General features: G+C 41.6%; 1 protein-coding gene and 1 long non-coding RNA gene across 4 annotated transcripts in view; one reads left to right on the top strand and one right to left on the bottom strand.

The window, feature by feature from the left end:
• ATAD2B (ATPase family AAA domain containing 2B) overlaps nt 1-27,736 on the bottom strand; it is a 143,602-nt gene that overhangs the window by 48,772 nt on the left and 67,094 nt on the right. For all 3 annotated transcript variants that reach the window (XM_053285133.1, XM_053285134.1, XM_053285135.1), the window contains exons 14-16: nt 16,084-16,243; nt 14,983-15,073; nt 2,372-2,683 (exon numbers count right to left, since the gene is read on the bottom strand). In XM_053285133.1, coding sequence (XP_053141108.1) covers nt 2,372-2,683; nt 14,983-15,073; nt 16,084-16,243 — 563 coding nt within the window. The remainder of the gene's footprint in view (nt 1-2,371; nt 2,684-14,982; nt 15,074-16,083; nt 16,244-27,736) is intronic.
• On the top strand, nt 20,252-27,106 carry LOC128340213 (uncharacterized). Its single transcript, XR_008313522.1, has 4 exons — nt 20,252-20,335; nt 21,409-21,594; nt 22,062-22,178; nt 26,034-27,106. It is a non-coding gene; the product is annotated as an uncharacterized LOC128340213 (long non-coding RNA).

The raw sequence follows: 27,736 nt of genomic DNA, 5'->3' as shown, positions 1-27,736 counted from the left end.
AAACAATTTTTGACTGCAGATTTTTAGGCTTGTGTGAAATCGGTTAGGCACTTTGTAAATTAGATAGCAAAATTTCTGTAACTGCTGCTGTTGGTATCATTCACTCGAAAGAAGTTCTTGATTTCACTAACTTGTATTTTAAAAATGCAACTGAATTCATTAACACAGATTTTGCTGCTTTTAAATAAAGACTCCCTAGGATTTTCTTTTTTGTTGAATTGATAAAAAGGAACCATCAAAAACTGAATAATAAAGCAAGCTTCAAAAGACTTTCAAAGGCCCAACAGATACAGAGAACATTTAATCTACCTACTTAAATCTCCTCTTAACAAAACAAGTGACAGCACATGTGTTCATAGATAATGTAACAGTTCAATGGTAGCTTACTTTCTGCCTACAGTGGCCAAGAGAAAGGGTGGATGCAATTTTTGAAAAATAGAGCATCTGGAATCAATGCACTCAGTAGGATTGTCCATAGCTTTTGTCAAGAAGTTATTTGGACACTTGGTATTTGAATAAATGGAGTCCAGTGAATTGAGCACTTGACGCTGTAGCACTGCTGAAGCTAAACAGGTTTGGACCTGATTGGTACCCTGCATGAGAGATTACTGGGAACCTCATGGAAGTGTGGGGGAGATATAGATATAAAAGTTACACAGGTCACACAAATTATTTAATATTTAAGATGACAATAAAATGGCAAAAAAGCCTGCCCAAAGAATTGCTGATAGCCAAGCAACCCTTGGTGATGACTTGAGCTGCAGAGGGAGAGAGAAATCTTCTACCCAGTGTCCTGGCTCTCCCTCCTCCTGCTGCAGCCCACATCATTGCAGTGGGTCTCTCAACCCCCAGCAATGCCTTTGGGGCAGATTCAAGAGGTTACAGTAGTGCAGAGTTGCTTTTGCTGGCCCTCTCCTTCTGCTGGAGTCACTATGGCTTTTGGCTCCCACTGGCAGGTTAACTTCCAAAACACATTCTTAAAACCTATTACTCAAGTATACTCAAGTTTGACTCTCAGTTTATTTATAACTGCACATGTTATATAGTACTATAAATTATATAGCACTATATAACACATCCAACTAAAAATTTGAATCAACAATATATATATTTTATAGTAATAAGACTATATATTGCCCATTGTGTAAGTGGAAGTCTCCTTCAATAAGTGCAAGGAGCTTGCAGCAATGGAGCAGCCCTTCACAGCAGGTTAGGATACAACCATGTGTCATAATAGTATAAACAATGTTACATAGAAACATAGGAAGCTGCCATATGCTGAGACCATTGGTCTATCTGCTCAATATTTTCTTCATAGACTGGCAGGGGTTTCTCCAAGGCTGCAGGCAGGAATCTCTCTCAGCCCTATCTTAAAGAAGCCAGGGAGGGAACTTGAAACATTCTGCTCTTCCTAGAGCGGCTCCATCCCCTGAGGGGAATATCTTAGAGTGCTCACAATTCGAATCTCCCATTCATATGCAACCAGGGTGGACCCTGCTTAGCTAAGGGGACAAGTCATGCTTGCTGCCCACAAGACCAACTGTTATCGATGTAATATGTTATAGTCTAGTATATGCTACAGTATAAATTGCATAGTACTGCAGTATAAAAACTATACCAGATTACAATTGTGTACTACCACTATAAAATTGTTTATACTGCTGTATTATGACACTAGGTTGTATCCTAACCTTCTGCAGAACACCGCCCTGACATGAGAAGCTCCTTCCCACTCCCAGGAGACTTACATTAACACAGGAGGTCCCTCTCACAAATGGAAAGGGTCCTTGCAAAATGCAACTCTCCTTGTGTGAGCAGAAAGGAGCAGGACAGGAATCCACAGAAGGATTGGGCTGGCATGATAAGGAACTAAATATAAATTGGAACATTGGGCTGGCATGATAAGGAACTAAATATAAATATGATTTCAAAGGTTCTGAAAAATTAAGATTAAGAATAAAACCTCTGAAAAATCTGTTTTATAGCCTTACCACTGATAACAACAACAACAAAAAACTTGCTTGGTAAATATACTTTTGGGCTGAGGTCCAATAGCTGCTTTAGATGAGCCCAAAAAAATTTATGTACAGCCAGTGGAAATTCCACGTTTTCTTCTTCGACCAGCAGACTTCTATGTCATGTCACAAGTGCTTTTGCACTCCTCTCAGTTTCAAGAATAGTATGTCATGTATCACAGTAGTCTGCTCTTTAAGAAATTCAAAGCTACCCTAACCTCACAGAACCAGCTGTACAGATCTTGGCTTTAGTTTCAAAACAAGGGAATTCAATTTTTTTTAAAGCTTTAAAAAAATACTCTGGATGTTTTTCTAAAGCGGAAACATGACAGAAAAGACTGAAAACATACAAGTACCTTCTCTCTTGTCAGCCTGGCTGAATTCAGCATGAGGAAACACTTTCTGCAAAACTGCCAAAATTTTATTGAAAGTTCTTTCCAACAGTGGCCTTATGATGGGAGATAGTGCATGCCCTGATGACATTACGGCACGTTGAGAGGCAGGCACAATATTCTGCATTGCATGGTAAAAATCTTGTGCGCTGAGAACTATTGAAGAAACATCAAGCTGCAGTTTCTGACTGCTCACATAGATCTGAGGATAGCGCCGGCGTAGGGCAATCAAGGCAGCCTCAGTGCAAAGTGCTTTTATGTCAGCTCCACAATACCCTAGGGCACAAAAAAGAGAGAGAGATGTTCCATAAAGCAGCACAAATGTTTTGCATATGTCAAGCACATGCCTGAAGCTGAAGTAGCCAGAAGCATTATGTCAGAATCAGTCATATTGCATCTAGTGGTACGTTACAGGTACAGCTTTCGCATAAACCAGCCTTTCACAGCTGATGATAGCTGAAGAAGCAAATGTTAAAACTCCCTCTAAAGTCAATGATGTCTCAGCAAGAACAAACAAGGTTATTTGGGGGGGGGGGGAATCACCACAAAGGAATCTAGGATAGAGAGGCAAATATAAATACATTGCTGTGCTGGGTTTGTATACATACACACACACACACACACACACACACACACACACACACACACACACACACTAGATCGCTATATATGCACAAAGTCTGATACATGATAAGTTATCTGATACATGATAAAAAGAGTTTTCATTTGGTTAGAAAAAAATCAAGCCTTCATTAACACAGAGAAACGTTTTTTAGGTTTTGTGTGCTGCATCCATTGAAGGTTCATAAAGTACACAGAGACTTCCAGGGAACATAACTTCCAGGGAACAGGGTTTGAATGATCTATGCGGTTCCTGCTCTCTCCTTTGGTGGTAACTGGTACCCCACTAACATGGTTTAGGAAATCTGGGAGCAAGCCCCTCTACCAAGACACAAGTTCCTGCAGCATGTTCTGAACAACCATAGCTAACATGAAACTACTCTATGAACACCTGGCCAGCAACACACATTTCTAAAATAGTTCAATGTCCATTATGCTCTGTACCAGGAAATAAGCACCCTGCAGGTTTGTTTTCACTCCAGGAAGACTTGAACAAAACCAACCATCCTGTATTAATATTTTTGCCCACCTACAAAAATGTAGCTGCCATGCCTGAAGCTAGACAACATCTTGTCAGGTGAATCTGGCATAGCCTGGCATGGAACACAAGTTGTACAAGCAGGCCAGCCTCCCTGTACTCTCCCTTCCCCAAGTAAGTTGTCTGCTCTAATCTACAGCAGTGGGAAAGCATAGTCATATTTGATCATGCAATAATATAGTGCCAACGAGATGTACCAAAACATCCTAAGAAATTCCACTTGTTTAAAATTAATTATTAAAGAAACTTTCAAAGGAATTTTCTCCATACACACACACATATATGTACACACAGAGAGAGCTTATTTCTTCAAAAAGAATCAGGTGGACAAGAGCCATGTCCTTCCACAATTTTCTCCTATTAATGAATGATTATAATACAGCTTGTACCCAATTTCTGAGACAGTTGGTAGATCTTCACAGAACGTCAATAACACAACACAATAACTTAAGGCTCGTAAGAGATCAGACCTAAAATTAGTCTTCGGTTTTGAATGAAATCAAAATTTTTGGATGATTATCACAACTGAAGAGTAACCAACATCCCTGATCTCCATTTCTGAAGGATCCCAGAAGCATATTGCGATTTCACTTAGGTTGCTTATGCAATAATACAACAGAATATACTCTTCAGAGTTCATCATACATAGAGGGCCTTCTTTGTAGTGGCCCTCACAATTTGCAACTCCCTCTCATATGAAATTTCACCAGCCTCTTCTCTGTGCGCCTTCCAGGACCAATGGAAGATGATCTTTCAGTTGGCTTTTAGCTAATGTTTTACTCTAGTGTTTTATTTCTCTCTTCCTTTATGTTTTTGGTTTTAAATGCTCTGGTTTTTTGTGAGGTTTTTTGGCTATTTTATTTATTTTTTAATCCCCTCACTTTTTCTGAAACATAGTTGGTTATATCTATTTCACTAAGCAAAATACACTTGCTTAGACTGAAAATAATTTTCAGAATAAATAATCTGTATTCACCCTATCACAATCAGCCGCATCATCATCAGTCCAACTTCAGAAGTGTGATATACAGCAAAATTACTTACTGTACAACAAGAAATTTATTCCAACTTCTTACTTTAGCAAATCACTGATACTGGTGCAGACTCTTTCCACACCACAATTACATTGCAAATCAGCTGTTTTTAAGACAAGACTTTTGGATTCTAATTAGAGTTGTTAGTTTTAATAAAACAGTCTTAGCTGTATCAAGCTTGAAACATTATGATCCAGAAACTCCCTTGCAATTTACTTCAAGCAAGTTAATACTGCACAAAACGTACATAAGATTCTGTTCAGCCTACTAAAGTGCAAGTGAACTATACTACTAAAAATAATCATAAAATGTGTTCACTAAAAGGTAGGAAATAGTTGCATATTTAAAAAAAGACTTGCTGGTTTGAGGTCTTAATTTACATGGTTAAATTTAACACAAAAAGGAATCACATGGCCAACAGAGAAATTCTGGACATATTGCTTTGCAATAGAGTTCTAATTGTTGTGATTGTGAATCACATTGAATCTGGGAGAAAAAGGGATATGCATGCTTCAAATAAACTCTGCTTTTATATATTAATTTTCTACAGAACATGGGGCTGGAAATCTGTAAGAGCCCAACTATTCTTTGATGTACTCCTATTTAAGAGCCTTTTAAATTGTAAAATGAAAAACTACGTGATATTTGGTGCTCTTGATCCGAAGATTTGAGAACAATGTTCAGCAGAATTATCATAAATTAGTTCATCTTTAATTACACTGTAAAAGCAGTTATAGAATGTGAACTGCAACTAATCTAATTTAGGGGTGTGCACGGAACCGCCAAACTGCGGTCTGGCACTGGGGTGGGAGTGGGTGCTTTAAGAGCAGGGGGAGGGTTTACTTACCCCTCCTGCCGCTTTCCTGCTCTGGCAGCCATAATTTTAGTAGTAATTGGGGTGGCAGGATACCTCCCTGCCGTCCCTTCCCCCCTTTCGCTATGAAAAGCTCCCAGGAGTCCTCTGTGATGTGCATGCGTGCGCAGAGGTCTCCTGGGAGCTTTTCATAGTGAAAGGGGGAAGGGGCGGCAGGGAGGTATCCTGCCGCCCCAATTACTACTAAAATTACGGGCGCCAGAACAGGAAAGCAGCGGGAGGGATAAGTAAACCCTCCCCCGCTCTTAAAGCAACCCCCCCCCACCCGAACCGCCCAGGTCAGGACCGGTCCGGAGGCCTTTAGAATGGCCTCCGGACCGGTCCGGGCACATCCCTAATCTAACAGCAGAAAAACAAATTTTGATAAGATACTGAAGTTAAATAGAGAATTTGGACATGGAAGCAGATTAAGAATGTGGATGATTTTTATTTTATTTTTTTCTTCCTACGAACTTAGCTTTTTTAAGGTTACAAAGGATTTCAGTGAATAAAGGCAAGATTCACAACTCTGCTTCTGAATATATTTACAGTGTAAAGAAGGCAGTGCATTTTAGGAACACTTGCTGCCATTTCTTTTTTATACCTCATAACAATCAGAAAATAGATTCTATGAAGAATAATCTGAACATTGGGCAGCGTGCATCCTCTCCTAAATGGGAGCATAAGAAATAGAATAATGTTTAAATTATTGACAATATGCATATTAAAAGCAATATGGAAACTTACAAAGGACAAAGTAAAAGGGTAACAAAAAGAAAAGACAGCTGTTGTCTAAGCCTAAACACAGAAGTCTATCTAGTAAAAGAAGAAAGGTATAAACTGCTAAATGTTAGATGTATATTCAGTCTTGCACTAAAGACAAAGACAAAGATATTTTTAATTACATAAATAAGACAGCACGCTTAGTACAAAAAGTCTACTGACGCCATGGTTGAGATGGAGAAAATAAAAGACCATTTGGTTATGATGAAACACTCAGCATTCCAAATCAGACAGCACATTCTAATTCAAAAGAACATAATTTGGAGACTGAGAACATGCTGTGGGCTTGTGTACATTAGGGATGTGCACAAACCTGTTTGGAGGTTCAGAACCTGCACACACGCACCCGGTACTTCCATCCGAAGAGGGGAAGGGGCGACAGGGAGGTACGCTGCCGCCCCAAAAGCCTTTACAAGAATCTAGTGCCGGCAGAGGGGAAGCGGGGGGAGGGGTAAGTGCACCCTCCCCCACCCTTAAAGTCCTACCCCCACCCAGTTCAGTGCACATCCCTAGTGTACATTCCTGTCTCCTTCCCATTCCCTCCTTTGTATCCTGGTTCCATCCAAGTATAGTTTGCCATGATATCCAAATCGAGCAAACTGTGGCTAGTAAAATATACATTTCATTATCTGAAAACAAGGTTTGAAGTGGGTTTGCAAATCATGGCTTAGAGGCAATTTTGATAAATGCTAACTATAATGTTATTGTTGATTCAGATGATACAGAAAACTACAGTTAGAGGAAATCAGGTTGGAAGAAGAAATTGGCATGAAACAGGGGTGGGTAAGAGGATATGTGCAAGTCCACAATACATGCCCAAGCCTTCAAACAATGTTTTAAATTATCATCTGAATCTCTCTTTAATTTGATGTTAGTAAGAATGATGGTACTGAACACTACTGATTTGAAAAAGTGGACTGAAATGAAACATTGTGGAAATGGAAGCTTGACCTTGATGCATTCAGGGAACAATAAAAATGCACCCAAAAAAGCTTAAGAGGCAGAGTAAACTGAGCACAAGTTGGGGGCCATATCTCAGTGGTAGAGCACATGTATCACATGCAGAAGGCCCCCAGTTCAATCCCTGGTACCTCCAAGCAGGGCTGCAAAAAACCCTCGAGAACTGCTGCCAGTCAGCATAGACAAAACTGGCCTTGATAAACCAACAGTCTGAATATAAGGCAGCTTCCTACAAGGACAGCACAGCTCTATTAAAAGCAATCTAAGTAACTAGGAAGCACATAGGGCAATCACAGACTAATCTGCTGTAACTTTTGAATATAAAAATACTTTGCCGGGGAAGGGAAATGCAAGCAACGTATTTGGATTTTAAGTGAAGCATCTGATTATAAAGAATCACTTGAACTAATATTTCAACTGGAAAAAAATGGTTATAAGTAGCCTAATATGTAAAAACTGATTAAACAAAAGATGAAGTAAAAGTTTCAAGTTCGAGTAAATGAGAGCTCTGTGAAGACATCTGTAAAAGCAGGTTGCTCACCTGTAACTGATGATCTGGTAGAGATCCGTCGATGCCAATAAGAATGGGTTCTGCGCCTGCGCAGGAGTCATGCGGTAGCCATGCCTGAGCTTGTCGAAGCACCTAGGCCACGCCCCCACGCTGAAGCGTACTATGCAAGGCGTGCCTTTGGCGCGAAGTCCCTCAGTTCTTGGACGACCGCCGTGGAGGACGACCATCCAGGTGAATAAGGTAAGTTCATCTAAGGTAAATACTAAAATGTCAATGCAAAGGGCTGCGCACCTGAACGCACATAGAGTCAGTACTACTGCAGAGGGGAGGCTGGGAGGGTCTTATAGACATCGACGGCTCTCTACCAGATCATCAGTTACAGGTGAGCAACCTGCTTATCTGGAGCGAGATCCGTCGATGCCCATAAGAATGGGTGTTTAGCAAGCTCCATAAGAAGGAGGGGAGCAGTAGAAGTTACTGCAACACCCTTTTCAAAACGCTTCTCCCGAACGTAGCCTCTGCTGCAGAATGCACATCTATGGCATAGTGTTTAATAAAAGGGGACTCAGAAGACCATGTGGCTGCTTTGCAGATGTCCATGAAAGTCACCCCTGCTAGGTGTTCAGATGACGAAGTGTGGGACCTAGTAGAATGGGCCCTTATAGCTTCAGGAGGTGTCTTGTTATGCAGTTTGTATGTGAACAATATCAGCTCAACTAACCATCTTGACAACCGCTGTCTGGAGACTGGAGCCCCTTTGGAGGGGCCCTTGTAAGATATGAAGAGTCGACTGGGAGTCCTAAAGTCCTTTGTTTGGGACATATAGAATAAAAGAGCATGCCATACATCTATGGTGTGTAATGACCTCTCCAAGGAGAGGAGAGCTGGTCTTGTGGTAGCAAGCATGACTTGTCCCCATAGTTAAGCAGGGTCTGCCCTGGTTGCATCTGAATGGGAGACTTGATGTGTGAGCACTGCAAGATATTCCCCTCAGGGGATGAAGCTGCTCTGAGAAGAGCAGAAGGTTTCAAGTTCCCTCTCTGGCTTCTCCAAGATAGGGCTAAGAGAGGTTCCTGCCTGCAACCTTGGAGAAGCCGCTGCCAGTCTGTGAAGACAATACTGAGCTAGATAGACCAATGGTCTGACTCAGTATATGGCAGTTTCCTGTGTTCCTATGTTCAAGGCAGTCGAAGGATGTCTGAAAAACGTAGGGAGGATAATATCTTGGTTGAGGTGGAAGGAGAACACCACCTTAGGCAAAAAAGAAGGATCAAGGCACATCCGGACCTTGTTGGGGTAAAAAATAGTGTAAGGTGAGTCAACCCTGAGAGCTGTGAACTCACTGACACGTCTAGCCGTAGTAATAGCTATCAAGAAAGCAGTCTTCCAGGAGACTAGTTTTAATGAAGATGTAGCCATGGGCTCGAAGGGAGGCTGGGTAAGGGAAGAAAGAACCAGAAATAGGCTTCAAGGTTCCACCGGAGGTCTAATTGGTGGGTACACATGTGAAAGTCCCTTTAAGAAAGCCTTACTTAATGGATGGGAGAACCAAGTTTTTCCGTCACTGCCCGGGTGTTGTGCAGATAGGGCAGCCAGATGAACTTTCAGGGAGACATTGGCAAGACCTTGTGACTTTAGTGTTGTTAGGTAACGCAAGACCTCTCGGACTGAAGCCTGTTTAGGTAGAAAACCCTTTGATCTTGCATATATTTTAAAACGGCGCCACTTGTTCTGATAATTTTTATGTATGGATGCCTTTCATTGGTTAAGCAAAATGCGGTTCAGCAGACTATCCGCCAGGCGGTCAGACGAAGAGTGAGTACGTCTGGGTGAAGGATCTGGCCTCCGTCCTGGGTCAGGAGGTCTAAGCGTTGAGGCAGGTGATGGTAACAGTTCTTGGATAGTCTGCATAGCTGTGGAAACCAGGCTTGTCTTGGCCACCATGGTGTTACTAAGATTCCGCTGGATGGTTGTGACAGAAGGCGCGCCACCACCCTGGGTATCAGGAGGAGCGGGGGAAACATGTATGGGGTTTCTCTGGACCAGTCCAGTTGAAAAGCATCTCCCAGAGAGTGAGCATCGTGGCCCGCTCTTGAGCAGTAACGGAAGCATTTCGCATTCGTGGAGCAGGCAAACAGATCTATGGAGGGGAGCATCCAAAGGTTGAAAAGTGGGGTCAAGACCTCAGATTGAAGCTCCCACTCATGTTGTCGATCCCTCAAGAAGATCCGACTGAGGCTGTCTGCTAATGTGTTCTCTAGGCCTTTGATGTGTACTGCTATTTGATTCATGAATGGACAATACCTCCAGATCCTTTTCAAGGAGCTCCCAGAGACCATGGGTGTATATAGCCATGCAAGCCACATAGTTAGCCACCTTTATGGAGAGACAAGAAGTTGAATAAACTTTCCTCCCTAGAAAGTCCAACTTCCTGCCTTCTTTGTCAGGAGGTACTGTGTGGCGTCTGCCCGTCTTTGAAGAAAAGGCACAGTTGATAACCAAAGAATTGGGTGCTGGGTGCTTTAACAAGTATTCATTGTCCTTATCTTGTACCTGGTAAAGGCTCTCAAGTTTCTTAGAAGTCGGTATGGAAGTGTGAAGCACCTCCCATGCACATTTAGCGGCTCTTGTGATAACTGGAAGCGTAGGCAATGCTACAGGAGCCGTAGATTGAGATTGAAGCATAACATTATACACTGGATCATCTATTGTTGCTAGATGCGAGCGGATGTCCAGACCCAGGGCATCGGCCATGACACGAATGTGCTTATGGTATGCCTTAACATCATTTGGAGACACATACGTGGGGGGAGCTACATCCACTGGCGGGTCCACAATATTGCTGTCCTCTTCGGAGTCCGATTCAAAGTCGGATGATCCATAGTGTTCAGAAGGGGAGCAAGGTGGTGGTCTGTCTCCATCCGTGGGTACAGCAGTCTGCGTTTCTGCAGTGCTTATAGATGCACACGGAAGAGCGTCTGTCTGAGTAGAAGTAGAGCAGGTAAGTATTAATGACGTTTGGGAGGCATGGTGAGCCATTTCCGGATAGCATGTCTGAGTAGCTGTGGTGTCGAAAGAGGGTCCCACAGGTTGCAAAACTCTCGGTGGAGGAGGAGCCCTATTGTCTTCATAGGCATATGGTTCCCCAGGTGACGTAGTGCCCATGGAAGCATGGACGTAGCCACAGGTATGCCAAGACAGTGGAGATTGAACTTGGGTAGCCGACGCAGGTAGAGAGGACTGCGCTGTGGAGGCAAGAAGCACGGGCCGAGATGTCTCAGTCTGAAGGAAAGAAACCTTTGAAAGTGGAGGTGGGACGTTTACTTGACGTCGAGTCCAATAGAGAAAGGAGCAAGCGAGTGGCTGATGGCAGAGTATCTTTGGCATCAACGTCAATGATTTCGAAGGCAGGAGCTGTATATCGAGTCGTCACCTGCGAGGCAAGGACTGGGGTATGCAGCACCGAGGCAATAAGTCCAGAAGCCGGTGTTGAAGGCGAAGCTGAAGCTAGCGAAGTTGGCGCCGGAGAGAGAGACTGAGCTATCAGCATCGAGATCAGTGTCGACGCAGGTGGACCGGGCTCCATAACGAGAACTGTCGACGTCGACGGTGCCGTCGAATCCAAATTTGAGTGAGTTGTATGTGGAGACAGCGGGGGAACCGGCATCAAAGATTGTCCTTTGGGTGGCTATGGAGTACTGTTCGAAGTTAAGTCTGGGGAGCTACGGCGTTTGCGAGGTGGAGACGAAGTAAGGTCCACATCTTCTTGTTTAGAGGGAGATCAAGCCCTCTCTCTCAAGCGATGGGTAGATTTCGACGAGGAAGATGATGACGAACTTCCGGGCATCGACCTTGACTTTGATGGCTTCGACATCGAAGCTGACGGCTTTGATTTGGGTGTCGACAAGGGAGACTTTTTTGACGTCGAATATTTCTTTGATGTCGCTAGAGACCACGAAGACCCGCTTCTCGCGGTATGAGAAGACGACTTCTGGTGGTGGCGGCTCGATGTCGATGGAGGAGCCGATTCCGACCTCAGCGGCATTCTTGAAGATGAAGCCGACGTCGAGGGACGAGGTGTACCCGGAGTCGAAGGGCTCAAGACATCGTCATAAATAGCCGCCCAAAGGTGAAGAGCCCGGTTTTTTCTTGTCTGTTTCGAGAAAGATAGGCAAATTTTACAAGAGGAGACATTGTGCTCTTCACCGAGGCATAACAGACAGAGGTCATGAAGGTCTTTTGAGGGGAGTTTCGCCCTGCAGCCTTCGCACCACTTAAAAGACTTTTTCTCCTCAGCCATGTCTGATCTCAATAGTCAAGTCCATTCCAGGCCGGTCTGAGGATCGTCGATAGCCAGTCCGTGTCAATAGCCAGAGAGTAACAAAAGCCGTTCCGACTCAAAAACCAATCAGTCGCTTTCCAGTCCATAGTCTAATTCCGGAAGATCAGTCAAATTGCGATTAACTTTTTTAAGAAGAGAGGAACTTTCCGACAACTGAGGCCGCAGACCGAAGTCCAAACGCAAAGGCGGTCGGAAAAGAACTGAGGGACTTTGTGCCAAGGGCACGCCTTATATAGAATGCTTCAGCGTGGGGGCATGGCCTAGGTGCTTCGACAAGCTCAGGCATGGCTACTGCATGACTCCTGCGCAGGCGCAGAACCCATTCTTATGGGCATCAACGGATCTCGCTCCAGATAGATATAAAAATCCCAAAATAAATAAAATCTAATCAATTGGAATTATTCAAGAAATTAGTGCTGTGCCCTATTAATTCAATATTTTCACTCATGACCTACAGAAGGGAAAGAGGAACATGTTTATGTCATTGTTGGGAGCGAGACAAAAACAGACTGAAGGGTTATATTACAGCAGCATATGGGCCCTACTGTGTCTCACACCAGAATATACTGTTAATATAGAGAAGAATGAGGAAGTTATACAGGATGAACTGGATGAACTAGATAGAATAACTGAAGTAGAATGAAAAGAAGTGTTAGAAAGACTAACTTTTTATGTTACCAGATGGAAATGGCAGGATAGTCTTAACTTAAAACAAGATGTGCATGCACTAAAAACAATGCTATTTTGGCAGTAAATGTGTCTTGGTTTGGTATCAAAATCTTAAGATCAATTCCAACAGAAATAGTTGTAAACTGAAGCAAAGAAATCAATTAAAAGAACGAATACTCTATTTTAGGAAGATATTAAGAATACCTCACTTGCTTAGATAGAAAAGAGGCAAGAAAATATTATGATACTCTGCAAATATGTTTGAAGGATACCTTAAAATATTAGAAACGTAAAGAAATCTATCAGTAAAAAATATAATGCCTATAAATTAGCCATTAATAAATTTAGAGATAATTGGGGGAGTTTCTATCCAAAGTGTAAAATTCTAGAATAATTTACTCTCTAGAGTAAATAAATCCTCTCATTTCAAAAGATTGGGATGCAATAAAGATACATTTTACAATTTTATTCTGATACCCTATCGCCCAAGAAGCTCTTCATCAAAGAAGAAATTTTTCTAATGTTCAATTAGCTAGACATTCAGGGAGCTTTTTAAAACAGTTTTCACTTAAATATGTGGCTTGACTCACTTATGTGAACCACCTGGAGCTATCTACTTTTCCACACTTTGCTTACTCTTTTTCTGACAGTGGCTTATCAAGGTCTATATTATGTGGGGTGAAAGTGTTGGGGAAATGTGCTATGGAGGGCACTGCCTTGAATCACTGAGATGGATAACACATTCTGATCTCTTCCAAATGTATCATTCTTTCCCAATTACTTTCACAGATTTCCAGCAAAATGATCTATAACTTCCACATTCTCTACAGTTGTTGGTTTTAGTAGCATTTCATGCAGATTCGCATCTATGTAGTCCCCTCCCACTTTCTTAAAAATTAACATGAAAGTTTCTAGGTAGTTTTTAAGAAGCCAAGTAAACGTTTTCTCCAACAAGTAAACATTATCTCTGTTAGCCTCAGAAAACTATGTGCTAATACTACATGATCTGTGTTCAAATGCTTAAAACAAATCAAAGCATTAAGCTATCTAAGCATCACAGAAGTGATTGCTCTCAATCTACTCATAATTGCTGAGAAAAAATATACTTTTGTACAATTTATTCATCATTTTCTTCTTTATGTTCCAAATGCTTGTAGATGGTCATCTCAGAGACAAGCAGGGCTTTATTATTAACATTCCCCACCAGAGGAATGAAGGGACATTTTTAAGCAACTTCAGCAAATAAAATACTAAGGAAATAGGTGTGCTTAACTTTTATTTTGTAACACCTAAATGACTTCTGCAGAATCTCTAGAAGAATCTACATGAAATGGGATTTGGCACATGCTTCTTACACCAGGCAAAGCTTAATTTGTCATTTGCTGGATATTTGTTTTCTTCTCACCAGATGTTGGGGTCTTTGCAGCTCAAAAGTGGAGGAATGTTGCTTCGAAGATAGATGTCCCTGTGGATGAAGAGGATAATTCGGATGTACAGTAGCTGACTGAATGGACTGTGGTTCAAATTAAAATTGTACTGTTTTGATGTAGACCCAAACGATCTGATGCTGCTTTTCTAAAAACTTCAACTGTTGACCAGCACGAGATTGACAGAAGATGAAAAAGATTTTGAAGTGGCTATTTGGGGGAGGGGGGTGTAATTGGTTATGTCAAAACATCTTTTTCTGACCTACTAGTAAGAAACTACTTTTATTTAGCCAATCTTCTACTGAGTATTTCATGTCTGGTGTCCCACAGCATGTTTCAGACATTCACAGCGCCCAAGATCTGAAATATTTTCTCTCTCTTGCGTCAGTCACTAGTATATTCTAGATCACATCCTAGGGTCTTCATGATTAATAGCTCAGGAGTCTTCTCAGTGGAAAACCATTTCAGAAAAGAAAAAAGTCTTAATTTAATTAGCATTCACACAATCTTTTTAAACTGGCAGTAATTTAGAAGACCTGCATCCTATGAGCTTTAGGATAGCTGTCCATGTTCAGTCCTATAAAGGAATAATGGGGTAATGCTACAATTTTCAACATATAACTTACTGCAGATTCATGGTGCTGAAAGAGCAACAAAAATAAAACAAGGAGACACTATAAATTAGTCATATTTAAATTTTCTAATGATTTAGGAGAATCCTTAAACATTTAATCAAATAACTGGACACACAAAGTTTAATAAGCAAGCATTAAACATTATTTCAAACTAAAGAAAGGACTTTTCAAGAACAAAGACATCTGAAGTGAAAGCACTCACCAACACACTTTTCAGCTAATTCTCCTAAAAAAGGATCTGACAATTTGGGGTTCCAGTCCCTGGTATGAATTTGGAAAATGTGCTTTCTTGCCTTGTAAAGAAATAAGGAAAAAATAGCATTAACTAAATCACAACAAAATATATCATTTTCAACCAACCAATCCATCCACTACCATCCTTTTTTATCCAAATTGCTGCTAGATATAATACACAATAAAAACAGTTAATGCAAAAATTGTCTTAAAAACAGATAGTCACTGAAATAGTTTATTTTAGAGATATCAAAACACACTAAACTTAATCCTAACACCTTTCTGCTCTAAAAGTAACTAAAATCTTGATGTGGTGTAGGGATGCATTTTGTAGCAAGTGACAGCTATTTTATGGCTTCCCATTTAACACAATTATGTGTCTCCCTATGAACACAAACAAGCAATTTATTACTGCAGACACATTAATGCAAAAAGATAATAGTGTTTTTGTTAAACTGACAAGATTAGGAAGCTTATGGTGCAACTCACAGAGCAACATTTCAATTCTGAGAAAAACATCAGTTTATAGCAAATGAATTTTTCACTTGGTTCCTTCTTAAATTTCCAGCTTCATCATATTGTAATGAAGTGAGCTACATTTGGTCTCAGACAAAAGCTGAGATTCCACTGAAAATGCTGGAGTGAAGGGAGGTTCACTCTTATATTGATACAGTTTACCTAAAGACATTTTCTGTAAATATAATATAATAGGACAACGAGACTCCTTTGTCTGACACTTGTAGGTTATGTTCATTTCAAAAATTAGTGTAGCTATTTGAGCTATGAAAGCAGAGGGGAAATGTATACTACTCCTGATGAATCAAGAAAGGGTGAAACCTGCTGCTAAAAATACATATTTATGTTAAAGATAAGGGCAACAATCCAACACAGTGTTGAAATTAAATGACTTAAGTACTCTAAACATTTGTTGGGTTTCAGATAAAACATCTCAGTTTTCCAAACTTTAAGTATGCATTCTGTTACTACCTTTGCGTCTAATACTGAGATCTCAGAAATTTCTTTTGTTATAACACTAAATAATTATAACCATAAACTTCTATATTTTTACCTTTTGATCAGGCAGACTGAAAAGAAATTCTCTGTCAAAGCGACCCGGTCTCCTGAGTGCTGGATCTATAGAATCAAGTCTGTTTGTAGCACCAATGACAACTATTTCTCCTCTGTTGTCCAGTCCATCCATGAGAGCAAGCAGAGTAGACACTATAGAGCTGCAACAACATTTCAATTCCATTTGGTTTCAACAGAAAATGTAACACAATATGCAAGCGTGCAGTGCATTCAAACAGTGCAGCTAATCATGGTTTGCCATTATGACAAACATTGGGCTCTCACACTTCTCCCTACCCCTCCCTTTCCTGCACGTGCAGGTAAGAAAATAGAAGCTTACTCTTCTAGACAGCAGCATACCATAGTTTGCATGCAGCAAACCATGGCTGGCCCACAAACCTCGGATCTCAAACTATGGTTTGATCTTATTTGTGGGCAGCCATGGTGGATCATATTTGGATGGAATGGCAAATCAAATTCTGGCTCACCACTAGCCAGATACAGAAGCTTCTAATCTTCTCCCCTCACACATGGAGGTAAGCGGAAAAGAATGTAAGCTCAAGGTTTGTCCCTGCTTGTGCACAAACAGCAAACCATGGTTTTCAGTTATATATGAAATAATTCAATGGGTATCAGCCATAAAATACTTAAGACGACCTATCCCTTTAGTCACACTCATGAAGAAAATGTAAGTTTATTAATTTTACTATTATTATTATTAAAACTTTTATACCGCCCTTCCAAAAGGCTCAGGGCGGTTTACATTAAAACACCATTAAAATCAGTTAATAATTAAAACAAAAATTATAAAGGCATAAAACAATGAACAACAATTACAAACATAATAAAACAACAATTAAATAATCAGAACAATTTAAAAACAAGTTTTTAAAAAGCTGAGAAAGCTTGGTTGAAGAGATGTGTTTTCAGAAGTTTTTTTAAAAATTGCCCAAGATGGAGAGGATTGTATCCCAGCAGGGAACACATTCCACAATCTCGGGGCAGCACTAACCAGATGATGATGATCATCAACAAACCCCAAATACAATCCAAAATCAATATTCTAGTCCTCATAAAGGTATGTTATCTCTCCGTCTGATTTAAATCAAGATCAAAGATGAATAACTTTAAAGAATCATACAGAACAATCCTCCTTCACTCACTACTGATTGTTTCTCTCCCATCTGCAAAAAGTTTTGAGAAGAATCATACTTTTTTCCCCTGACTAGTTCTCTCTCCCCTAAACCTTCACCAGTGTTCATGGGGTATTTCTGTACTCTCAGAGGCTCAAAGCGTAAACTGTAGATTCTTAATTCTAAAATTTTATCCATTTAGGACATTGCCAGTGACATCAAAGTAAACAAAACATGCAAATAGCAGGCCATTACCATACATGGTTTCATTTCCATGATTAAAAAAACAACTGGGTACATTTTCTTCCCTCAAAACACCCACTATCTTAGTCAAATAGATTCTTCTAGGACTAGGTTTGCCTCTACAAGTTTTGTTTGGTGGACTTATGGGTCAGGGTGGTGAGTTGGTGGTGCCAGCTCCTGAGATTCCAAGTCTTCTGGTGGTGCAGAGTGTGGTTGGCGTGCTAGAGGGAGACCCAGAGCTTCACAATCTAGTACTACAGTCACCAACCCCTGCTAACATCCCAGCTCCTGCCACCATGGGAGGAAGGAATGGCAGGTTGTGGCACAAAGATCTGCAACAAGGACATCGCAGAAGAATGACCAAAGATATTATTTATGAATGTGGTGGGCCAAAATATAACAGCCAAAGAGACACTATAACAGAAACATTTGGCCTATTCTTCTCTGACAATATCTTGCCCATCGTTGTGCAAGGAACAAACAGGAACATGGAATGAGAACCATCTTGAGAATGTCAAGACATGGAGCAGCTGGATGAGACTGAACTAAAAGCTTACACTGGCCTCCTCATTTCGAGTGGCCTCTACCATGGAAACACTGAACTGCTGCATGAGTTGTAGTCTCCACACACAGAGCATCCTTGTTTTCTTGCCACTATGAGTTTGAATAGATTCAAGCAAACAACATCAGACATGTGACTGAATAATAATGTCACACAAGAGAATGGAGAGCTCTGGACAAGCCTGCCATCTTCTATGATGTGTGACATATTTGTCATGCAGCTATGTAAATTGTATGTGCCTGGGATACACACCTCACTGCTGATGAACAGCTTGTTGCTTTCAGGGGCCATTGTCTCTTCAGGCAATATATGCCCAGCAAGCCCTCAGAATATGGCGGGGCGCGGGGGGGGGGGGGAATTGGTGGTGCCGAGATGCAGCAACCTCTTACCCCCTGAATGGGAATATCCAACTTTGGAAAACAATATGGAGAGCAGCATGCAAAAAAACAGGTTGATTACCTATAACAGGTGATCTCTCTGGTGATCCATGGTCACTCTCAACTGGGTCTTCTGCACCAGTGCAGAAGCCCTGCAGAGAAATCTTTAGCTCCAATAGGCGCTCTTCAGCATTCTGAGGTGCAAGAGAGCGCCGGGTAAAATTGGCAGGAGACTGCCCTCCTCTTTAGTTCCTGAATTGGCTGCTGCATAGGGATTGAGGACAGTGTGGGAAAAGGACTACAGCACAGATAAGATCAAATACAACGTGGATGCATGCTAGGAGAGGGGGTGGGCAGTCGCGTATTGTGAGGGACCATGGATGACCAGAGAGATCACCTGTTACAGGTAAGCAAGCTGTTTATCTCTGTGGTGATCCATGGTCCTTCAACTGGGTGAGTGACTAGCTCCAGAGACGGAAGTAGGTGCCAGTGTGTTCAAAGAACCTTTTTAAAGAAACAGCCAACCAAAGTTGGCCTGAGCACCAGAACGCAGATCCACAGTGTAGTGTCTTACAAAAGGTAAATCGGTGGACCAGGTAGCAACCTTACAAATGTCAGCCATGCTGATACCAGACATATGAGATGCTGAGATAGCCATGGCCCTGGGCTTTGACCCTGGTTGGCGGCTGAACATCTTGCTTTTTGTAGCAGAAAAATATCAGCTGCACTAGCCAGTTTGATAGACTTTATCTGGAGATGGCCGTGCCCTTGTGAGGGCTGGAGTAGGTGATGAACAGCTTGTTGGAGTGGCAAAAGGTTTGTGTGTGATCCAAGAAGTACAGAATACACCTGTGGATGTCTAGGGCACACATGGAGCGCTCCAAGGGTGCCGTTGGACTGAGGTAGCATAATGCCCTGATATGGAAGTCTGTGACCACCTTAGGGCGAAAGGCAGGGTCAGGCACCACTGTGTCTGGGAAGAACTTGGTGTAGGTAGAGTCAGCCCTCAGGGTGGAGAGTTCACTTACCCGCCTTGCAGAAGTAACTGCGATGAGGAAGGCAATCTTTAGCGATAGTTTCAGGGAAGTAGAGAGCAGAAGTTTGAAGGGTGCCTCTGTCAGGTTTGAAAGCATAAGAGACAGACTGCAAGGCTCAACCAGTTTCCTTACTGGTGGATATAGATTGATAATGCCCTTCAGGAAGTGCTTGCAGTCGGGGTGGGTGAAGACTGACTTGCCATGCCATCCCAGCTGTTGAGCTGAGATAGACTTCTCTGCAAGTGGACCTTCAGAGAAGTGTTGGAGAGGCCAGGTCTTTTAAGAAAAGTCAGGTAGAGCAGAATCTAGCTGACAGAGGCATAGAAAGGTTCAAAGTCCTTCGATGACGCATAGGACATGAAACGTTTCCACTTGCACATATAGTTTTGCCTGGTGGAGGCCTTTCTTTCATTGAGTAGAATATCATCTAGAAGTTTAGCCTCCACGCTGTCAGGGAGAGAGTCCATAGTGCATGGTGGCCTTTGGAGAGTGGAGTAAAAATTAATAAAAATTGAATTTGAAAGAAAAAAAGAGAGTGGAGTAAAATGACCCACCCATTTTATCTGGTGACAAGGTCCTTCTTGGAGGGAAGAAGGCGATGGTGGCCTCTGGAGAGGCTGAGGAGTGCTGGGAACCAGGGTTGCCTTGGCCACCATGGGCAGATTATGATGCATGGAGTCTTTTTCTACAAGATCTTTCCCACCACCTTGGATAGTAGGGGACAGGGCAGGGACAGGTAAAAGAGATTGATTTTTCATGGAATCTAGAAGGCATCTCCCAGGAACTTCTGGCTGATGCCCATTCTAGAACAGAACGACAGTTGCAAGGCTAGATTATTTAAGGACCTGGAGACTATGTCACCTTGATGATTTAAATAGGCAATGGCTGTTGTACTATCCAGGTGAATTTCAACTACTCTCCCTTGGAGAATTAGAAGGAAAGCTTTAAGGCTAAGAATACTGCCAGGAGCTCAATAAGGTTTATACAGGTTGAGCATCCCTTATCCGGACATCCGGAATCCGAAATGCTCCAAAATCTGGACACCATGCTGGCGGCAGTAGGAGCAGCAGTAAGTGGCAGCTGCGGGTGTTCTCACTACATATGTGTAGTGCTGTGGCTTCTCTGGCTGCGCATGGAGCACGCTGGCAGGCGCCACCGACCCGGTCATGGGAGGCCCTGTCGCTACCAGGCCCTTCAACATGTTTCTGCCTTCCGCTCCCTCCACCGCCTGTTACCACCAAGGAGAAGAGCTTTATTCACTCTGTGTGGTCCGCACAGAGACCTCAATGCGCAGGTGCTGCCGCCGCCATTACCACCCCGGGTTACTCAAAGCAGGCTGGGGTTTGTAGTCCCGGTGACGGCGGAAAGTCCCCCTTTTCTTTTACTGGGCTTCCAGCCCCTGAAACGACAATCTTCCAAAATCCGGAAAAGTCTGAAATCTGAAACACTTCTGGTCCCAAGCAGTCCAGATAAGGGATACTCAACCTGTAGGAAGCTCCTGTTGCTGGTAGTTCCAGAGGCCCTGAGATAATAGATTATGACACTGGGCCCTCCAACCTTGAAGGGAGATATCAGTTGTCAAAGTTACTGAGGGGGATACGCATGTGAAAAGGCATTCCCTAAGACAAGTAAACAGGCTAACTTGGCAAAGAGGCACCTTTTAATGTGGTGATTCTCTTTATTTATCAGGGGGAGATAATCTGGCCCTATCCACCCCCAGAACAGTACCTCCAGTTACTGTTGCTGGTGTCTATCTTATTTTTCTTTTTAGATTGTGAGCTCTTTGGGGACAGGGATCCATCTTATTTATTTGTTATGTCTCTGTATAAACTGCCCTGAGCTATTTTTGGAAGGGCGGTATAGAAATTGAATTACATACATACATACATACATACATACATACATACATAGTCCACAAGCAGAGAGATTGGAGGATATTGGTGGAATGACTAACTATTTCGTCTTCTTTTCTAGGTTTGGACGGAAAACGGAGAGGAACTATAGTTGCAGTCTGTGCATTTTCAGATAGGCATTGGCAACTGTGGTGGTGCAGGATGACATTAAGCTCAAGAGGCACTGAATTGAGTGAGCCCTCTGCTTGGGAGAAGCCTGGAAGACCACAATTAGGGAGGAGTTCGAGGGGACACATTCTTCAGGCAGGTAAGCGCGCTTCAAGGCTGCATCTAGGACAACACCAATGTAGTGAACAGTGTGTTGAAGGGTCAGAACAGATTTCTTGTCATTGACACTGATACCCAGCTCTTCCAGGAGAGCGAGAGTAAGATGGAAATGAGATAAGAGAGCCTACACATGCTTGCCAGTTAAAAACCAGTCATATAAGAACGAGAAGATGGGCACACCTTGCATATGTAGGTGAGCAACGAAACACCCGTGTACTTAGTGAAAACATGTGCGGCCATGTATAAGCCAAAGAGAAGTACTTTATACTGATAAGCATTAGGCCCAAGGCAGAAACATAAAAATTGGTGATGGCAGAGGCATAGAGCAATATGAAAATAGGCATCCTTGAGATCCAAAGACAGAAACCATTCTTCTTCAGATAGTAGTGGAAGAACTGACTGTAGAACAACCATGCAACATTTACTGATACAAACAAATTTATTCAGTTTCCTCAGATCCATAATAGGACAGAGGCCATAATGTTTCTGAACCTGGAAGTACCTTGAATAGAATCGAGAGTATATATAATCAAGTGGAACAGATTCAATGGCCCCTTTCTGAAGGTAAGTAGATACATCTTCTAGGGAAGGAGTTGGGTAGGTGTATTTTATTCCCACATAAGTGGGCAAGGTCTCAAAATTCAATGGTATAGCCCAAGGTGACTATGCTCAACACCCAGGCATCAGATGTTATGCTATGCCAGGAAGGGAGCAAGGCGGGCAGAGCAAAGATGAGAGGGATCAGGTACTTCCAGGGCCTCATAATCAAAAAGCCTGTTTGGGCTGATCTTGAGGTTTGGATTTCTGCTGGTGTCCCTGTCGTTGCTGGAAGGGGTGCCTCGAGTATTGCCAGAAGCCCTGTCTAAAATTCCCATGGTCTTGAACTGGTATGGACTGGTAGCACTGTTTGTAGTTGTAGAGGTACCTGTTGGAGAAGTAACACTGCTGAGTAGATGGGGCTAAAGTCTTCACTGTGTTGCAGGATTTATTGAGCTTCTACATTGTATTGTCAGTGTCTTTGGAGAAGAGACCTTCCCCATCAAAGGCCAGATTTTCTATTTTGTCTTTCATACTGAATCCAAGAGGCGTTGAGCACAACCACATGTGGTGGTGAAGCGCAATGGAACCAGCCAACACCTTAGACTCAGTTAAATGTTTGGGGTATTAAGGTGCTGGCGGGTCAGGTCTGCTGATTTTGATAATGTAGCTAGGAACTTGGTCTGAAATGAGTCAGGTAGTTCCGAAGCATCGTCTAAGCCTGCTGGGTGTGCAGAGAAGGTGGAAGCTAGATAGTTGTATACTGGATCTTTACAACAGGTGCAGGAGACAAAAGCTCTAGACTAAGGGCTTTGGCCATCTCCTGCACTTGAACCCTGTATGATTTTGTTTCTTTGACAGGTAAATTCGATGGTGGGTTTGTGCCATTGTTATCAGGCGAAGTGCCCAAGGGAACCTCTGAAACGTCAGAGTCAAGGGTAGAGGAGTCTGAAGATTCATTGTCGGAGTCAGGGGCTTCTGGATTAGGTTGTGCAGGAAACAGATCTATTGGGGACACAGGTTCCCTGGGCATCACCAGATCAGCAGGCACCAAGGGGCTCTCTGGTGTAACTGGGGAGGCCCTCAGGGCTGGAGAGACAAGCCTTGAAGGGATCCTTGGTGAAGCAGGACATTTGAAGGGATCAGCTGTACCAGGGGTAATGGTTACAGACAGATCCCCCCTTAATCTCATCTACTTCCTCATTCGAAACTCTTCATAATCATAAGGCAGGTCAGGTGACCCATAGAGTGAATGAGATATATATCTGTCACAAGTACAAAGGTGACTTGGATCAAAAGCACTTGGTGAACTATGATAGTTGAGATGTTGCATTGGCAAGTGTGGTGCTGAATAGTGGTAGCACTCTCTCCAGGATAGAGAAGGAGAACATAAAGGGGTCCCACACACAAGACAGACTGAGGGGATCTTAGGAATAGGTATGACAAACCCAGTCTCATCATTATCCAGACCTTGTGAAATTGGAAAACCTTTAAAAGTGGTATTTGATGGAGTAGAATTATTAGAACCCAACATGGACCCCATTTCACGATGAAGCAAAGTAAACAGAGGGGGATTGCTGTTGATGTGTCCCCCTATCACCAGCTTCAGAAACAGGGAGCCTAGGAGGAGAATGGCCAGACGTCAAACCTTGAGAGGTTATAATTGGTCAGGGTGGCCAAGAAACAACACTAAATATCGAGTAAGATTAAAAGTATCCCCCCCGGGGGGGGGGAACCCTAGCCGGTAAGATCAAAAATACTTCACTTTACCAGCAGTAACACAAGGGAAGAAAGGAGCAAAAACCTTCGTGATGCAGCACAAACAGAGGGCAAGAAGGAACTAAAGAGGACAGCGCTCTCCCACCTATTTTACCTGGCGCCACCTCGCACGCCTCAGAGAGCACCTGTCGGAGCTAAGGATTCCTCCACAGGGCTACTGCGCAGGTGCAGAAGACTCAGTTGTGAGGGATTATGGATCACCACAGAGATCAGCTAGTTATGCACACTGTAGAAAAACCTATTCAGCCATGATACCATTCAGGAAGGAATGTTCGTACTTCAGACCCTTAAAATTATAAAATCTAATCTATTCAACTTCTTGTAAGTTACATATCGAAAACACTATAAGTCAAATCCAGAAAATGGGAACAAAGTTTGACCATAACGGATATTATAATTTATAAAGGGTTCCCAAACAGACATGAATGATTCAGTAGAGATACCATGTACATAAGCTGAGACTTTTGAAACTGAAGCATAGTCCCACACTTTCAAAAACCAATCGTTTAAGGAAAGAATTTCCAAAGAACACCAGTTAGATGCATAGATAATCCTAGCCGCTGTAATCATAAACACAATTCATTTGATTGGGCGGGAATATAAGGTTTTATCATACCTAAAAGAAAAGTTTCTGGAAGGAAGGGGATCTTAACTTCTAAGATTTGTTCAATTTTCATATGAATTTATTTCCAAAACTGTTGAGATTTACCGCAACTCCACCACATATGGTAAATGAACCTAAATGTGAGTTACATTTCCAATATTTCTTAGAAAAAGAATTATCTATTTTATTAATAGTCAAAGGAGTTATATACCATCTGAAAAACATCTTATACCAATTTTCCCTTAGATTGGTACACAAAGTAAATTTCACATTCTTTTTCCATTGGTATTCCCAATCCGAGAGATTGATCGATCTATTAAAGTTCTGCATGTATTTTATCATACATTCTTTTATCTGCTCAGTCTGTTTCATACTTCAGTAATAGTTTATAAATTCTGCCTAATAAATGATCAGTGTTTTGGGTGATTAATTCTTCAAATTCAGTCAGATCTCTAAGTTTCCCACCCTGTAGCTGTAACTCTTTCTGAACTATTGAGCTGATCCGAGCTTGTTGGAACCAGGATGCTTGTTGAGTTGTTTGCCCAGAAGAAAATGATTTATCCAGAGCTAAATACTGGGCCAAACTTTGTAAGGAGTATAGACTGCCTCGCCAAAAATTATACTTAGAAGAAAGTTCTTCTTCATGAAAATAAGCATTACGTATCGAGGCCAAAGGTGATAATCTAGGACTTATTCTTTTCTTATATTTATCCCAGACATAAAAAAGACTGTGTTGGATAGTATGTTGTTATATCTCCAAATCTTTCCTCGAACCAGAAATCCATAAGTAATTATGCAATCCTCCAGTAAGACCAAATTCCTCCATTCAAGTAAAACTTCCATAAGGGGATAAAATCCAATTTGAAATCCAAGTCAAGCTACTAGCGTGATAATAAAGTTTCAAGTTAGGAACTCCAAGACCACCTCTTTCTTTGGAATCTTGCATCACCTTAAATCGAATCCTGGGGTTTTTTTATAATTCCAGATAAATAAATTAAGCTGACTCTGCCATCTATTCAATATCTTGTCATCTATCTTTATGGGGATCATTTGAAAAAGAAAGTTCATCTTAGGTAATATGTTCATTTTTACTGCAGAGATTCTTCCAAGCCAAGATAGAGTCAACCTCTTCCATCTATCCAGATCAGCCATTATTGATTTCCAAATTGGGACATAGTTATTCTTAAACAGATCTTTATTGCTCCTCATAAGATTAATCCCCAAGTATTTTATTGGTTTCTTCATTATTTGTAATCTTAAAACTTTAGAGAAATATTCTCTCTCTTTTTCTGAGAGATTCCATGTCATGATCTGAGTTTTCTCACTGTTGATCTTATAGCCAGAAACTGAACCATACTGATATATCTGAGTCATTAATGTATCCAAGGAGTCTTTGACTTGCGTGACAGTAAGCAATACATCATCAGCATATAGTTTTATTTTATGTTCACAATCACCTGTTTTGATACCTTGAATGTGCTGTTCTTGTCTAATTTTAGCTGCCAAAGGTTCAAGAGCAAGTATAAACAGCAACGGGGAAAGCAGACATCCTTGTGTCGTATTGATGATATATTGTATTGATGATACATTTTGAAGACAAGGATCCATTGACAATAATTTTTGCTGATTGCTGTTGGTATATACTACGAATCCAGGATAAAAAAATGAGGGCCACAGTTCATTTTCTCCAACACTGAGAACAAGAAGGGCCATTCCAAACTGTCAAAGGCTTTTTCGGCATCTAGGAAAATCATAGCTGCTTTTGTACGTGTCATGGTTACTTTATCAATTGCATTCAAAACATATCTTATATTATCTTTCATGAGTCTTTTCGGGAGAAAACCAGATTGGTCAGTATGGATTATTTCAGACAGGAAATTCCTTAATCTTGCTGCCAAGATTGAAGTAAAAATTTTGTAATCCACATTTAAGAGGAATATAGGTCTATATGATTCTGGTCGTGTTGGGTTTTTCCCTTCTTTATGAAGTAAGGAAATGAATGCTTCTTGCCAAGAAACCGGTAAGGTGTAATGAGATAATATCGCATTCATTACTTCTGTTAAAGGTCCAATTAATTTGTCCTGAAACGTTTTGTAATACAATGAAGATAATCCATCCGAGCCTGGAGAATTATTTTTAAGATTAAGGAATGTTCATACTTTGGAAAGGCCACTTCTCAACTTGGAACAACAATCAAATCACCTAAAGGAAGAAAGAGTCTCTTTTTGACTGAGCTGGGCTACCAGTTGGTTGATGCTGAGTTGAGAAGACAGATGCTTGAGGTCTAGCACCTGAACCAGTCAATCAGAGCTGCAATGAGGGTTCTGGACTACAAATTCCCAGATCCCACCAATCTGCAAACTGGGGGGAAAGGGATGATATAGGTTTTGCCCAAGTACATTAGACCACACATCTCGCATAAAATGTGATGACCACCATAGATTTGCTAGCCCACTACAATGCAGCTATGTACTGACAGTAAAATTTAAAAAGGGTTGATCTGTGTTTTCTGACTTAAGTTTTTTCCTGAGTTAATGTAAATAATTTAATATGGTTAATGTATTTTTTCTAATAAAAGTTCTAAAATATATATTTTGGTTTAAAAGTGTTCTAAAAATTAAGGTTTATTAATTATTTAATAAATAAAATGTTAGTGTGTGCTCCTTGATTAGTTAATGCTAAGAAAATAAAGTGTTTTTTCTGGGTTACTTAATACTGTTGCTGGTTTTTTAATCAGGCAACTGGGTGGGGTACACATCACTGTTCCCTCTAAGGCATGCAAACATGTGCGCGCTCACAAGTTTTTGGGTGTCCACTCAGTTCATTTTAGATCCCACTCAGGCTGAATCAGGAAGGCCCCGTTTTGAATGCAAGGCACACACTGCCTTGATACTGCCGCCCAGAACAAAACTCATTCCGCACAGAGATGAAAAAAATTAGAGGGACCACTGGTACACACTTACCCCATGATCATAACAATGTTATTTTGGGAGGTATTGAGTTACCTCATGACCACAACCTTTTCATTTTCATGACATTTGGTGAAGGTTAACACAAATGGGGAATCTTCTCCTTTAATTTTGTTACTGAAGAGTTATACCAGGCACATACTATCACACACCCTGGCTACTGTGCATATTCCTGGCATGTCAGCTAGACTTCAGCCCACCTCCTCTACCATATAAGGTACTCATTGATATGA

This window comes from Hemicordylus capensis, chromosome 1, assembly GCF_027244095.1.
Source record: "Hemicordylus capensis ecotype Gifberg chromosome 1, rHemCap1.1.pri, whole genome shotgun sequence".
In the NCBI taxonomy this organism is placed as follows: Eukaryota; Metazoa; Chordata; class Lepidosauria; order Squamata; family Cordylidae; genus Hemicordylus; species Hemicordylus capensis.
Note: the sequence above shows the minus strand (reverse complement) of the source record. Positions and strands in the feature narration are given on the sequence as shown.